This window comes from Acinonyx jubatus, chromosome B1 (assembly GCF_027475565.1).
Source record: "Acinonyx jubatus isolate Ajub_Pintada_27869175 chromosome B1, VMU_Ajub_asm_v1.0, whole genome shotgun sequence".
NCBI lineage: Eukaryota > Metazoa > Chordata > Mammalia > Carnivora > Felidae > Acinonyx > Acinonyx jubatus.
The window spans coordinates 82,302,972-82,319,176 of NC_069382.1; the positions used below are offsets into that span (position 1 = coordinate 82,302,972).

Genomic DNA, 16,205 nt, shown 5'->3' on the forward strand with positions numbered 1-16,205 from the left:
ACACCAATCCATGATATTTGTGTCTACTCCTAAGTGCCGGGAGGAGGTGTCCCCTTCATGAGGTAGCTTTTGACAGTCCATATACTTACCTCTTAAGTTTGTGGTTAACTTTTTTTTTTAATTAAAAATAATACCAACACTATTAACTTGTTTTGATGTTTTTTATGCAGATTTGTTTAATTAAGACCAATGAAGGTAAATAGCACTATTTGTGGTTTTCAGAAACAAACATGTTTGGGCATATTTTAAGGAAAGAGAAGATTCTTACCTTTCCATTTCATTTATTTTTGGTTGCAGAACTTCAGATGGTGGCAAAGTTGTTGGCACCATAGAAGTCAGTGTCGTGAAGATGGGGGAGATTGAGGATGGGGAAGCCGACCACATCACGACAGATGTGCAGGGACAAAAGGTAGGGTCTCAGTCAGCATAATGCACAAATTAAATTAGAAATGATCAGTTTTGCCAGATGCCTGAATTATCAACACGTCTGTGCAGTATGAAATCTCATTATTTAAAGGCAAAATGAGAAGTCAACTCTGGAATGGGAGTGCCAGAAGTATGTTTCATCCACTGAACCAAAGTGTCTGTTTGCATGGAACTATGCAAAGCCATGCGCCGTTCAGAAACACCTTCTTCTTCGCCCTGGCTCCTGTGTTGACACTGCCTCCTCTCAATTGGAACAAAAATATTGATCACTGTTGCATTCTGCCCTAATTAACCCTAAGCAAAATGCACAGAAGATTCTGGGAGGGCTATCGCAAAAAGTAACCACTTCTCTACTCTCAAAACCCTCTTTAGAAAGAGACGCAAGTTGAATTTAGATTTCATCTTTATGTGAAGGAGAGCAGATTTGATAATGTTGTGCCTGATGAAATTGCAGAGAGAGAAGTAGAAATAGCATAAAATGGAAGGGGCAGCTTTGGAGGAGGGGAAATGGCAGCTAGAGGTGAAGCAGCTTCCTTGAAGCTGAGGATAAAGTTCCCCAGTGCATATCAATAGGTGTCCAGGATTTTTACTTTCTTTTATCTAAGAAAGAGAAATTTAATATAAGAATTAACTTAAATTCCTGTCTTAGGAATGCAATTGCCTATTTTATTGAGACACAGTGGATAGACTTACAAACTGCATTTTTTCAGGAAAGACTTTGTATATACACTATAATTCCTATATACACTATAATTCCTACCTTTTCATAAATAAGCATTCTCTAATGATAAGACCTATAGTGACTTGTTTTCTGGCTTAGTGTCCCATATCTAGGGACATATTTGATTTTGGATGCTGAGGAAACATCTACATGGGAAATGGTGTTTCTCTAATATAATGAATTATTAATTTTATAAAAGAAACCCAAGACTGCCCCTCAAAAGAATATTATTCTTGCCCTAGAATGAGTTTGGGTCTTACCTGCTGCAGCAAGCCTTGTGCTTCTCTGTTCCCCTACTCTCCCTCAAAACATAGCAAAAATCATGAAAATATTCCAAGGAGGCTCAAAGTTTGAATCCATTTGCCTGACAATGTGAGGGTTGTTGTGAGTTTTGCAGCAGATTCTCTTAAGATCTGTGTGTTCAGAACCCCAGTTGTGGCTTTTAGGATGTGTGCACCTGGGACCCCAATTATGGGGTCCCTTCATTCAATCCTTGTTTCTTTTAGAGTTCTATATAAAACTTGTGTTAGTCACCACCACATGAACGCTTGTATCAAGATTAAGGAGGAAAGATTTGGAGGCCAAGTGAGAGACTAAGAACAGAAAAAGGCAGATAATTGTGCCTTGTCCTGTGGCAGTGTGCCAGGAGACCAGTAGCAGAAACACTTCCTGTTTCAAAGGAGTACTACCTTGCCTGCTCCAAGCTAATAATACATTATTATTAGATTAATAGATTAATAGATTATTAGCTACCTCTCTAGTTTTCTCAAAGCTTGCCCACCCCCTGACTCCTTTCCTGGGTTGCTATTATGAGGTAGGACAAATTGAATCATACTCTTCTCATAAACAGAGAACTAGGTACCCAGGAATACACCTCCCCAAAGCCCCACATAATATTTCTGACTTAGTAATGTGAACTTGAAAAGACTTAACTGCACTGTTCTGGAAATAGGAGGTGGAAGTGTCAGCACGCACCATGTACAAGTCGTAAGTTGACTAAAATGATAAATGTGCTAATCATTGTTGGCATTAGTTCTGTCCTGTCTGGGTTCTTAGTAAACATTGGCCTTTCATGCATTTTTAATAAAGTTACTATAAATGTTGTTGGCAATCCTTCAGAATACTCATGGTTCAGTGAAAAACATGTAGTAATGTCCACTAGGTATGACATTTAGAAGAATTACGTGGAAATAACTTTATCTCAGTGGCTTACAAAGCATGATCAGAATTTTCTGGGATGTTTGTTAGAAATGCAAATGCAGGGACTCTTTTTGCAGATATGCTAAATCCAAATCTGTGTGAAGTGTATTAACACAGTCCACGAATGGTGACTTAAGTCCTGAATGACTAAAACATGTGAAGAGACAAAGTAACTGAAATAGACGTTCGTTATCTCTAAAACAACATCCCCCTCCTTACTTTGTGTGAATGGTGGAGAATGAAGTAAAACTAGCAGGACCAGAATTTTGTGGGTGAGTGACACAGGTTATCTCTCATGTATATTGAAATAGATAAAAGATTAACACCTGTTTTATCAGCATGGGCTTCCATAATAAAATACTACACACTGAACAGCTTAAACAACAAAAATTTATTTTATCACAGCTCTGGAGGCTAGGAAGTCCCAGGTCAATGTGCCAGATGACTTAGTTCTTGGTGAGAGCTCTCTTCCAGGCTTACAGACTTCTTGCTGTGTCCTCACATGGCCTTTCCTTGGCACATGTACACAGAAACAGCGAGCTCTGGTGTCTCATCTTATAAGGACACCAGCCCTATAGGATTAGAGCCCCCACCCTTATCATCTTACCTAACTTTAATTACCTCTATAAAGGCCATCTCCAAATACAGTCCCATTGGGTGTTGGGCTTCAACATAATGAATTTTGGGGAACAATCCAGTTCATAACAATATCCCTGACATAAAACTACATTTGAATCTTTAATCTCATATAACCTCCAGAGCATGAAATACAGTATAAATGAAAATCCAGACTCTGTCTTCTGCCATTAACTTACTTGTTGCCTCAAATCATATTATTACTTTACAGTTCTCATTAAGCAAAGATCATTCAGAAGGGCATTCACCATATCACACTGGTTTCAAACTTTTATTTTTTATGTACATGCATAGTAATAGAAGGCAAAGTGTTAAAATCTCATAGCTGAAGAAGGAAAATTTCACAAAAGAAGTAGTAACAACATTTTACAAAGCTCATATAGCAAGTGGAATATTGCATTAGGTATTCAAATTATTTTTTTTTAATTTTTGGAGTCATCTTTGACTAATTTCTTCCTCTCATACTCAAATCCTGTTAGTAAATTCTGTTGACTCTGACTTTTTTTTGTTATGTTTTTACATTTATAAGTTTATTACCTTTTTTAAGGTTTATTTATTTTTGAGAGAGAGGGAAAGAGAGAGAGCATGAGCAGAGTAGAGGCCGAGAGAAAGGGAGAGAGAGAATCCCAAGCATGCTCCACACTGTCAGCACAGAGCCTGACGTGGGGCTTGAATTCACGAACCATGAGATCATAACCTGAACTGAAACCAAGAGTTGGACACTTAACTGACTGAACCACCCAGTCGCTTTGACTTTGACTTTTAAATAAATCCAGAAACGAGTGACTTGTGAGTCCTTCACTCTTACAACATTGTCTGTTACAGACATTTTTACAGTAGTCTCTTAAATGTCCCTTCTTCCTCCTCCCCGACACCCCCATCATCATAGTCTATTCTTAGCAGAACACTTATTAAAATGTAGCACAAAACATGTCATTCCTCCAATGGCTTCTCAACTCCCTGAAAGTGTAAACCTAAATCCTTTCAGTGTGTTGGCCCTCTCAGTGTGATGGTTCACCTCATCCTCTACTTCTCTTCCTTGCTTACTTTGATCCAGCCTCATTAGCTTCTTGGCTGTTCATTACACGTTCCAGGTAATGAAGGACCTTTCCAACTCAGGTCCTTCACCTTGGTTTTCAGTCTACCTTTGTAGTTTTTTTCCCCAGGTAACTATATACTTCATTCCCTCATTTCCTTCTGTTTTTTTGTTTTTGTTTTGTTTTTTTTTCAAAGTGTCACCTTCTCATTCTGCCTTCTCTGCCCTATATCCAAAATTTCCATGCCTACCTGAAACTTTCTATCTCCTTTGTCTGCATTATTTTTTGTCCCTTGTACTTACCACTGTCCAGTGTCATATATATTTTATTTGTCTCATCTATTGTCTATTTCCCTCACTAGAATTAAACTTCATGAGAGAAAGGCTTTTGTCTATTGTGTTCTTTCCTTTACCCTAGTACCTAGAACAGAGCCTGGCACAGGGAAAGTGAGTGAATAAGTAAATGAAGTCATTTTTACCTTGAAGAAATAAAATCCAAAATTGTCTCCCTAGAAGTGATAATATTTGCCTATATAGAATGCTGTGTACAAACTGATCAGTCCATAAATAAAGACTGGAGTGAGAATGCAGTAAAGAGTGTAGAATTATGAAGGAAAGAGAAAGAAACTTTTCAAGAACAACCTTTGAATTAAATAGTCAAGGAAAAAATATGCTACTAGGGAAAGGAGAATGAGGAACCAAAAGCATCAAATCAGGTAATATATGAGAAAACCCCATGTAAGTAACAGCCAATAGGATCAAGTGAGACTTCCATAGCCCTCCTCTTTGCCCTGCCCACCCTCCCAGGGGCCTTGGCTTCTTGTCAGGACAGGACTGTTAACAGGCATCCTCCAGTGGGGCTTTGCTGGGGCTGAGATCACCTCCTGCCTTGTCTCCCCCTTTTGTGTAACATCTGTATTATATTTGAATGTGGCATACTACAAATGATCAAAGTAGTGGTGATTTCTATGAAAGGAGAGAAAAGCCTTACTTATTTATGACAGTGACAGAGATGATACAAGTGGAGTAATAATAACATCTTTTTACTACGAGCCTTGTCTGACTCATATTTTGGTGACTTGCTGCTCTCCTCAGGCTATTCCCGCCCCCCCATATTTTGAAGTGGTGTTTTAACAAGATATTCATTAGCCACGGTCAGGGAAAGTGTAGACTCCTTGGATAGCTAAGGACCATCTCAAAAGGCTCCATCCCTTTATTTTTCCCAAATATACAATTGAGAATAATATAACTGACTTAACTTACCTTATAAGATATTTGCAGACATATAATAGTCATCATTCATTTATCAAAAAATACTGCCTTCTATGTCCTAGGCATTCTACTAGGTTCTGGATATTCAGCAATGAGACAAATAGACACAGATGCTGCCTTCCAGGGAAGTGAACAATCACACAATAAACAAGTCATATAGTGTTGATCAGATGGTACTATACGCTATAAAAAAATAAGGGTACAAGGACAAGGGAATGTTGGCTGTGGCCATTTTATTTTGGATGATCATGGATAAACTCACTGTTAATATGATATCTTATCTGAAACATGCAGGAAATGAGGGAACAAGATGTGGATATCTGAGAGGAACAAGAATTCTAGTTAGAGTGAACAGCAAGAGCAAAAGCCCTGAGGTGGCAGTGTGCCTGTGATATTAAAAGACCAGTGAGGAGGCCAGTGTGACTGGAATTGGGGGTTGAAGAGGAGAGTGATAGGGGTTGAGGATGAGGTCCACAGGCAGGGGAGACAGACTGTATGCTCCCTTATAGGCCATTAGACTCTGAACTAGATACAAATACAGTTGAGGGTTTTTGAATATATGTACAAAATGTTATGATTGTTTGTGTTGAGTATGGCCTGAAAAGAAGGAAGGGCAGAAGAATGGAGCCTGTTGGTTGCAAAGATTCAAGGTACAAATGAAGATGGGTTGAATCAGGGTGGTATTGATAGAGAAAGTGAAAGTGAAATGTGGCCAGACTGTAGGTACAAAGGAAAGTCAAAAGAACAGAATTACCATTTTTAGTGGTAAGGAAAAGTGAGAGGAGCAGGTGCAGGAGCACCAGAGATTTTGAGATGTTAACTTTGAAATTCCTCTTAGACATCCAAGTGTAAATATATGAAGTGGAAATATATGAAGTTGGAGGTTTGAGTCTAGAATTCTTGTGAGATATCCAAGATAGAATTATTGTTTGCAAGTAATTATAGTATCTGAATGGTATTATACACTCTTAAAATTTGAATTTATGTGGATTTTATCCGTTGATATTTACTGTATTAGAGATTTTGCTGACTTATATCTACATTTATCATGTTAGAAATTCAAACAAGAAATGTTTAAAACAGAAGAGTACACAAGCCCACATACCATTAGCTGTCAAATGATTATGTAATAGGGCCTCTAGAAAATTCCACAATATGCTTATAAGAGAAAGAGAGAGGTAGACAAATAGTGTTTTAGTGTTATAATGAAAATGACTTTGTCTTCACCCTGTGCTACATGCTGCAGAGGATGCAAAGACAAAGTTATCAGGCACTCCAGGAGATTCCAGACCAAACTTAGACAACCATGATTTAAGGAATAAACAAGCTAACAAATGTGGAAGTGCTTAGCCAAGAGTCTGGTCTTTGCGTTTTTCATGATCATTGTCCTTACAGTTTGGTTAACTTTCTAGCCCAATGCATGGCAAATTGGTTTGTTAGTTGATATTCAAAATCATTAAGCTCCAAGAATTTTATATATCTTATGTTTCTTCTTCTTGGCTATACTTACCAGTAGATGACATTTTTAAAAGCACTCATCAAAATCACTAGGCTTATGGTGCTATGGTGGTACAAAAGGCATGTGGTGTTTGTTATTCCTGCTCAGAATCACAAATATGAAGTCATTACATTGAGAGCACCTACCGTGTAAGTGCATAACACTGCAAATATCCATCACAATGATAGCAATAAACAGTATATATAGCTGGAGCCTCCTGAAGCACAGAGTCCACATCATTTTAATCTTTGCATTCTCTGTAATACCTAGCACAGTGGAAAAATGATTCTAGGGTCAGCTGTAAAATACTAAATAAAATGGCCTGGGGAAATAAGAAATGTGGTTCTTGGCTTCAAAAACTCACAACTTAAATAATGGCACAGATAGTACACTCAGGAAACAATTGAAGAAAATAATTACTGAGTTCAAATATAAAAATATTTATCAATTTAGTAAATACTTGTTGGATATTTCCTGTTATGTTCCCAGGATTTAAATTTTGAGAGCATTCTGAATAGTAAAGCTTTAAAATACAATACAAGTTGCAAAATAAGAATGTTGTGAGGTTAAAATTATCCTAAGTACCTGCCTTCCAGTGTAGATGGAAGATGCAGATGTATGAAAGTTATATGTCTGTATCCATTTGGTAAAATAATATAGGCCTTCTGTTAGGAAACAGAAAGTTGGTTTTGATTATGAAGAGGCACAGCTCTCTCCATGTAGAGAAGCAGCTTCTCAAGATAATAGCCTGATCCCTATGAATTATGGACTTCTTTACTAAAAGAGTTTAATCCAAACCATTCCTATAAATTATATTGTAGATGATAATCCTTTTTTGGAAAGGAGGATGGCTAATAGCTATTTACCTAGTTATTATGTGGAAGGATATCATGGACAAATCATGAAAGAATTTGAATACGAGTATGAGATATTGGATTTGATTGGATAGTAAATAACCATTATACATTTTCAAGCAGAGCACTGGTATGATGAATATAATGTTTATGAAAGATTATTTTAACAGCCCTATATAGGCTGCAAAGAGTAGAAGAAATATTGGAAGTAAGAGAAATAAAGAATTTTAAGTATGTTCAAGCATCATTGCACATTGCTCTAGTGATTTGGGAAGTGCATTTCCTAAATAGCTATGGATTAAAAGAAAGGATCACCTTTGAGTTCTGGTTTGGTCAGGAAAATGATTTAGAGAACATCAAATTTTAAGAGCTGTTTGCAGTTATTCATTCTTTCAGTAAACTAGCCCTCAATAGAAGCACCAAAGAAATTATAAGATCACATTTTTCCCCATCAAGACATTTCCTGAGTTTGTGATGAATGTTATGATGGGGGAATAAGTAGTGGATTATACAAATATAGACATAACATTTAAATAAATCTTTTAAGTTATTTGTCTTTCTTCTAGAAATGTTTGACAGACATATACGTTCCATCATTAGCAGTGACCTCAGTGGCCATGATTCTCCAAGAGGACCAGTGCCTGGAGAAGGAATGGTGGAGGGAAACAGACAGGAGATAGCCCAAGCAATCTTGATACACCCTCCTAGGTTCTCTTGAGCCCTTGGAGTCTCTTGCGCAAAGCCTGCTTCCCTCAGAACTCACCAAAGAAGTTTCTGGTTTCTGAGTTTTCCTTTGTTTTTATTTGCATTTATTTGTTTCTGTGTGATATATTTGCTCTAAAAATTCACTTTCCTCTTTCCTCAAACTACCACCCCCCTTTTTTTTGGCTAGCGATAGAAGGGAACTCATTTGAAGAAACAGATGCCAGCGATGCTGGTGTCAGTCTGTGTGACGATAGGTCTCTTATCAACATCATGGGGCCAGAAGAGTTGCTTCCTCTGTTAATTCCAGTTTCATAGAAAACTGAAGGGGGGGTCCCCTCACTTAATGCTACATTGTCTGGGATATCGTTGCCCATGCATGCTTCACTCACGGCAACGTGCTCTTCTGTGTTTCTTCTCTGTCCAGAGCAGTGTTGGTTCTGTAAAAGCTCAGGAGCTTAACCTACTAATCATAGATTAATAGACCCATGATCTCTGGATCAGCTTATTTACAAATTACTTGTTTATAAATCAGCAACATATAAATCAGAGATCAATTTATTTATGATTTTTCCTCATACTTTATGAACAAGTGTTTACATTGTTTTGCCAGAGATGAAAATCTCCTTTTGCCTTATGTCACTTGATGCTTCATCATATCTTATCTTTTATTTAAAGCTGTCCTTTCAAATCTAGAAAATAATTTGCTTTTTATTGATCCAAGACTATCCCAGGTGACAGAAATATGAAACCATTCTGATTGTCAAATGTGATTTGCTGTACTCAAAGCAGATTTCTGGCATGTTGGGGATGATCCTTTTCCACTTTTTACTTTCTTTCCTAAGTAGTTTCCAATAGAACCAAGATGTAGCCTATAATTATGTGATTCAATCATATTATATATACATGTAAATAGGCACAAGTTAAACCGGCCTCATAGTAAAGATAAAGCTGAAAATAGTTTTACAAAAGTGTCTTGTTCAAAACTTTTTGAAACCATGTGCATAGCCTCATGTTTTGCAAACAAAATGGAAGCATTTCATTTCTTGATTTCGTTATTTTCAAATATGTGTTTTTTTCTTTTATTCTTTCCTAGTGTGCACTGGTGTGTGAATGTACAGCCCCAGAAAGTGTGAACGGAAAAGATAACTTACCTTTTTTGAATGCAGGTATGTACCTCAGTTTTGGAAACTGATATTAGTTTCATATAAACGTAAATTTTAATTTCCCGTGAACTCAATACTGAACGTGGGCAGCATTCTCACAGAACCATTTGTGAACACTTAGTAAATGAATTGGTAATCATGAGAAGTAACCATCATCTGTGGAGGAAGGATAGACTTGACAATTCCATAAGAAAGATATAAAAACACTGTGGCTGTATGGCAAAGCAAATTCCTTTTAGCTTTGGATTTGGTATTATCTGAAACAAGACACATTAGAAGACAATAAGCATTAGAAATATGAAGCTCTTATTTAGTTTGACTTTCTAAGTATAGAGGTCAAAACAAAGTTGTTAAAACAGTAGATATATGGGTTAAGTAGGAAAAATTCATATACACATTTGTACATTCCTAGGGTATATATGTATATAATGTGTTACTTACAGTAATATATTTGAATTTCAACAAGACACTAAACCATGTGTTAAATGATAACCTTGTGAATAAAACTGAGACTTATAGGACCAGTTAAAACTGTGATAATATATATAGTAAATTATGGAACTAATACTTTTATGTTAATATAAATTATGTTACCATTAATAATAGTAAACAATGACTATTATAGTGACAAGCAGCAGGCTAAATGCCTCATATGTCTTGCCTTCTGACCTGTGCTATGAAAATGGCACTGTCATAATCGTCATTTTACAGATGAGGAAATCGGTCAAGGTCACCTACCTGGCAAATGACAGGTCCAGAATTTAAATCCAGTTTTGATCCCAAGGCCTTTGCTCTTAATTAGTAGGCCATGCTATTACCAAAAAGCCATTAATTGACAAGTTGGTGTAACAATAGAATAAGCCTTAATATTTTTCTAGCCCTGTCATGTCGTACATTTAACCAATGACTTAGATAGCATAATAATCAGCTTAGTGAATGATACCGAATTTCAAAGCTTACTAATATATAACTGCTAAACTATTAGCAGCCTTTCGTTGGCAGAAGCCTCTACTAATAGGGAATGGAGAAAGGGAAGGCAACCCTTTTGACTCTGTTTATACTTACAGAGAACTCAAAATAAAATGGAACAATAACAAAAAATCAGTAATTATACTTGCATGGAATGAGGGATTGATTATACCAAAGAAGAGGAGCAACTTCTTAGCCTATGAGCAAAAGATATTGTTGTTCATTTCATTTAGGATGTAATATTGAGAGGGATGTGCAATGAGCAGTGAAGAGTCTACCCAGACAGCTAGATCAGCCATGTATGTTAAAAGTACTTCATAAGTTTTCAGGCTGCTTAAAGTATCTAATATATCCTCAAAGCGTCCTCCTCACATTTATTTTCCACCTGAAAATTGACCAAGCTTTTAATCCTTTATTTTAATGTATCCACATAATCTATTTAATTTAGGAAATGTCAATTTTGAGAAATAAAATTGAGTGTGGGACATATTAAGTAAATGTCAATTTTGAGAAATAAAATTGAGTGTGGGACATATTAAGTACATATTAAGTGCATGTTAAATACAGTTTGGATGAATCAGGTTATCACCACAATCATCTACATTATAATTATAACTTTTTAGTAATTCACTCATGTGAACCTTGTAGTTTTTTATGCACAGAGAAATAAATGCCATTTTAAAATACTGATTGGCTTAATATGCATTTCAAGGAGAAAGAGAAAAATGGCTTTCTAAGTAAGAAAATATATTACCTAAGGAAGAAGAGACAGAAGGAACACAGTGAAAAATAAACCTGTACCTCCATATACCTGTGCCATAAAATCTGTAAGGCATGAGTCTTAGAGGCATACTAACTATTCCAGATTACTAGGATACTATTCCTAATGCATCAATTGTTATACGACAAAGGCAACTGACATGGAACTGATGGAGGCAGCTGCTTTCCATAATTTAAATATACTTAGTGGAGTGAAAGATGATTGATTACTGCCTTTCTCCTTTTATGGAGGTGACAGTTTGGGTGGTGATACTCCACTTAGTTCTGATGATATTTCTTTTCTTTTTTTTTAATGTTTATTTATTTTGAGAGGGAGAGAAAGAGGTTGAGCAGAGGAGGGGCAGAGAGAAAGGGAGAGCGAGAATCCCAAGCAGGCTCCACGCTGTCAGCACAGAGCCTGATGCAGGGCTTAAACTCACAGACCATGAGATCATGACCTGAGCCAAAGTCAAGAGTTGGACGCTTAACCGACTGAGCCACCCAGGTGCTCCTCTAATGATATTTCTCAATGTCCTTAGTCCATGCGATCCAGAGGAACACTCAGAACCTAGGATATTTACCACAAATATTTTCTTTGAGCCTTCTTACATTAGGGAAAGATAAAACTAAATGGGAATCAAATGTTACAAAAGCAAGGTTTTTAAAAAGTATTTAAATGCAACTAGGTTCTCTATGTGAAATGTTTCTGCTTAAAATACAAAGTTCATCATACAGGTATAGAATATGTATGACTTTGGCTTGTGTGTACCTTTGTCTATTGTTCTATTTATTTTTCTATGTAAACTCAGCAACTTTGGAATTAATCTATTATATTCCCATGTGGTATTTTTTTTAATCTGTAGGCAAAGAGAGCTACTGACATTTTTTTCAAGTCTTTGTATTAATGTATTATGTGGAACTTGCCAGCCTCAAGTGAGTTATGAAGTACTTATTGAGTGAATGGAAGAGAATGTCATATCTCATAGCAGCTCTTCACTATTCTATTTATATCTCTAGAGGTTTAATTTATAATTCAGGAAATTCACTCATCTATTGTAAGACTAACAAGAAAAAAAGCTCTTCCCCCTAAGTTCTCACCTTTTTCATGCCTTGCTTGCCTTGCAAGGTGAATGTGTATGTTGGGAGTCTGGGGAATGGAGGGCAGAAGGAGAGAAAGGAGGGGGTGGGGGCAGAATTTATAATTCCTTAAGAAAGTTCTGTAAGTACCTTAGCTTTATGGGAAAACAGTCCTTTCAGCAGCTGCATTTACATTCTCTGAAACAAGACACACTAGAAGACACAGTAAGTATGAGAAATGTGAAGTTCTTATTTAGTTTGACTCTCTAATTATGTAGGTCATAACATAAATTTGTTAAAACAGTTATTTGCTTATTCATTTGGTTATTTGCTTATTCATTGAAGCAAAATGGTAGTAAGAAAGCTTAAGACTGCTTGTTGTTGGCGGGGGTAGGGTGGGGAACAGAGAAGTGGAATAGAAGTTCTTTTCTATTTAAGAAAAAAGAGAAGTTGGGTCTCTCACGTGTCCTGCTAAGTCACATCAACTGAGGGACTTGTCTGCAGCCAAACAATACCAAATAGCTCTTGTGGTATTAATATCAGAGCACTGGACAGGCTGTCGGAAGGACTGGTATCAAAGCCTAGATTTGCCCACCAGCACCGTGACCCAAATACATGGGTCAGCCTCTTCGCACATCAGTGCTTTTCTTTTTTCTTCTTCTTTTTTAACATTTTATTTATTTTTGAGACAGGGAGAGCCAGAGCATGAACAGGGGAGGGTCAGAGAGAGGGAGACGCAGAATCTGAAACAGGCTCCAGGCTCTGAGCTGTCAGCACAGAGCCCGACGCGGGGCTCGAACTCACGGACCGCGAGATCATGACCTGAGCCGAAGTCGGCCGCTTAACCGACTGAGCCACCCAGGCGCCCCACATCAGAGCTTTTCAAATGATCGCATTAACCAGGACAGTCTTTGACTTCCTTTTTTGGCTCTCACACGTGTGAAGTCAATATAGCATAATTCAGCTATTTATTTCATAAATGCATTTGTTTTAGTCAGTTTCATATGGAGTCACATACTAATTTTTTGTCATTGTCACAGTTGTCTTTCTCAGAAGTCATTTATATTTAATAAGCCTGACCAAAAATAATATAAAATTCTGTCAGAAAGATAATTCTCTCTATATTCCCAATTCTTCCAGCTCTCCTTGTAAAAGTATAATGCACGTCAGCCCATAGACCCTTCTGTTACTATGCCAAATCTGAGGAACTAATGGGCCCTGTCACAAGGTTTCCTATTTTCTTCACATTTTGAGTGAGTTTTCCCCTGTCAGCAAGCATTAGATCTGATACAGCAACTTCCTTGGTTGAATTCCATACTTCCTGAGTCATGAAATTATCCTTTATATTCTTTAAAGGCCACTTTCATGCTGTAGATTAACGTGTATACTGTCCTTCATATTCATAGAGGGGATATCTGACAGCTGTGATTTCCGTGACTGTGTAAGGTGGAATCTAAACAAAAATGAGGAGACCGGCCATCTCTCCATCCTAAATCCATGCAGTTGCCTTCCTATTCAGAGAATTTATTGGTGTTTTGCATTTCTTGCTTCACAGATGAATCACGCTTTTTCTCAAAATAGGCCACTGTATCTTTTATTCTTTTTCTCAAATTGGGGTTAAGCCATCCACCACTTTGCAGAAGATGCTAGATTATATGCTGTTTAAGAAAAAAGAGCATTGCTTATTTATTTCTGTATCTCCAGGGCCAGAACACAATAGAAACTCAATAAATGCTTGTCAGATGGCTGATAGCCAGTGTATCTTATCATCTCAATTTATGCTTCATGTAACAGAAAATGACATTGTTATTCTCTCCATGAGAAAGATGTTTAAATTTAATTATTTAGCTTTTAAATCAAAGAATTTATCACTTTCCTTAAAAATTACTGCCAAATTCTCATTTTTAAGTGTTTTCTGCCTCCAGTCCATACAGCATGTGACTCTTAATCTTGGGGTCATGAGTTTGAGCCCCACGTTGAGTGTAGAGATTACTTTAAAAAAATGTTTTCTGCCTCATATGACACCATAGAATTTATCTGCCTCTCACAATACCACATGAGCCAAATATTGGGGTAATGTTCTCCTCACTAACACTCCCATCCAAAGCAATGCATGACTCACATTATTTTAAGAGATTGTCAAAAATATGTCCCTTTATACTCATTTTGAGTCCTGATGAATTCCAACCGAAAGGCAAATCCCCAGTTTCCCCCTTTATTTTTTTCTGTTTATTCATGAGCTGTGAAATCTACTACCTTGTCAGACTTTAGATGACATCATTTTATATAAACAAAGATATCTCTGTTGTATTTTACCCACACTAGTTTAAATAGATTTTGTCCTTGTATTTGTAATTCTCTAATATGTAAAATTTGGGGCAATTTTGACTTCTAATACTGGCCTTTGATCTTTTATACTTACTCACCAGATTTCTTTGCCCTCTGCTGTTTTAACAAATGGGACAGAGTCCATTAACTTTGCTCTTTGGGAATTACCATATGTTTTCATTACTGTGTACTAATATATTTAGGATGTTAAGTAGCTTCAATGGAAGAGTGAATTTCATGATCTAATAATCAATGAAATCATGTCTTAGACACCTTTAAATGCTTCAGCTGTCTTCCTGGTATCAGTCCATTACCTCCTACACTCCCCACCTAGGTAAACTAGAAGAAAAATGAAGGCAAGAAGATGATAGAGTTAAAAAGCCAACATTTTGTGGACAAATGTGAGGATACCTTTCTCTCAATCATGGTTTTTTTTTTTTTCATCCTTCATTCTGATGCCTGTGCTCCCTTGAAGTGAGGTTTTCAATTGTATTCTTCACTCTTGCATTTTTCCCTCTCTCTTTACACAGTTGTTGGTGCTCTAACTGTTCTCCTGGGGAAAGTAGTGACGGGAAACATGAGTTGAAAGGTTTAAGTTTATTTCTGTGGAATGTTTATTTTTACTGGGCACTGTGCTAGGTGCAGGAGTTAAAATGAGGACAAGAACAAAACAGCACTGTCCTAGCCTTCACAAAGTTCACACTCTAATGGGTGACCTGGAACAGTAAGTAGACAATTGTAGCACAACTGGTAAAAACCATGACAGAGCTGGGGATACGAAGTACAAAGGAGAGAAACCTGTAGGGAAGGATGAGGTGGAGGTCAAGGAAGGCTTCCCAGAGGAGGTTCTAGCTCAGCTGAGTTTATAGGAAGGTTGCGTATAGCCAGAAAAGAGAGGTGTTCCTTTGAGGTGCAAGGAATGCCTTGAACAGAAGGAAATTGGTGAGAAACAGCTTGAGTTCAGAGGACTATAGGTCATTTCAGGTTGCTCAGAATGAAATATGAACCACTGTCTACCTCTCCTGGTTGTATCTTTTACTTTATGACTGAACTAGAATGAACAGAGAAAATAATGCAAACTAGAGAGAATGAAGCAAATCATTTTCTGATCACCTAAAAACTAAAACCCAAATTGTATACACTAAACTTACCAATTCATCACCAACTGGAGACTAAATGCCCACAAATATTATCTTTCTGTCCTAGTCTGACATCTATAATAGTTTTTCTTATTCTTGGCCTTGGATTGAAGATGGAGGGCCAAGAGCTTATGTGTTTGACTAGACTAGATAAGCAGCACTTTGTTCAAGATAGAAAATATCCTATTTTCTATTCCATTTTTTCTGTTTCTCCTTTAAAAGCAACACAGACAATAACATAAGTTAGATTTTATAACAGATCTAGAGAAAATTAATGAAACATTCTTAGGAGTTCATTTTTTTAACAACTTATTTCATCTTTATTATTTGTAAACAGATCTCTCTTTGCTGTGTTTTCTGTGTTCCTGTCAGGTCTCCTTACCGTCTCTTTTCAATAACCATGTTCAGGATGGTGTTTTAGT

General features: G+C 36.9%; 1 protein-coding gene across 9 annotated transcripts in view; it reads left to right on the top strand.

The window, feature by feature from the left end:
• The window catches only part of INPP4B (inositol polyphosphate-4-phosphatase type II B), a 761,046-nt gene that overhangs the window by 542,188 nt on the left and 202,653 nt on the right, over positions 1 to 16,205 (top strand). For all 9 annotated transcript variants that reach the window (XM_027066653.2, XM_027066662.2, XM_053216924.1 and 6 more), the window contains 2 exons: positions 298 to 409; positions 9,442 to 9,514. In XM_027066653.2, coding sequence (XP_026922454.2) covers positions 298 to 409; positions 9,442 to 9,514 — 185 coding nt within the window. The remainder of the gene's footprint in view (positions 1 to 297; positions 410 to 9,441; positions 9,515 to 16,205) is intronic.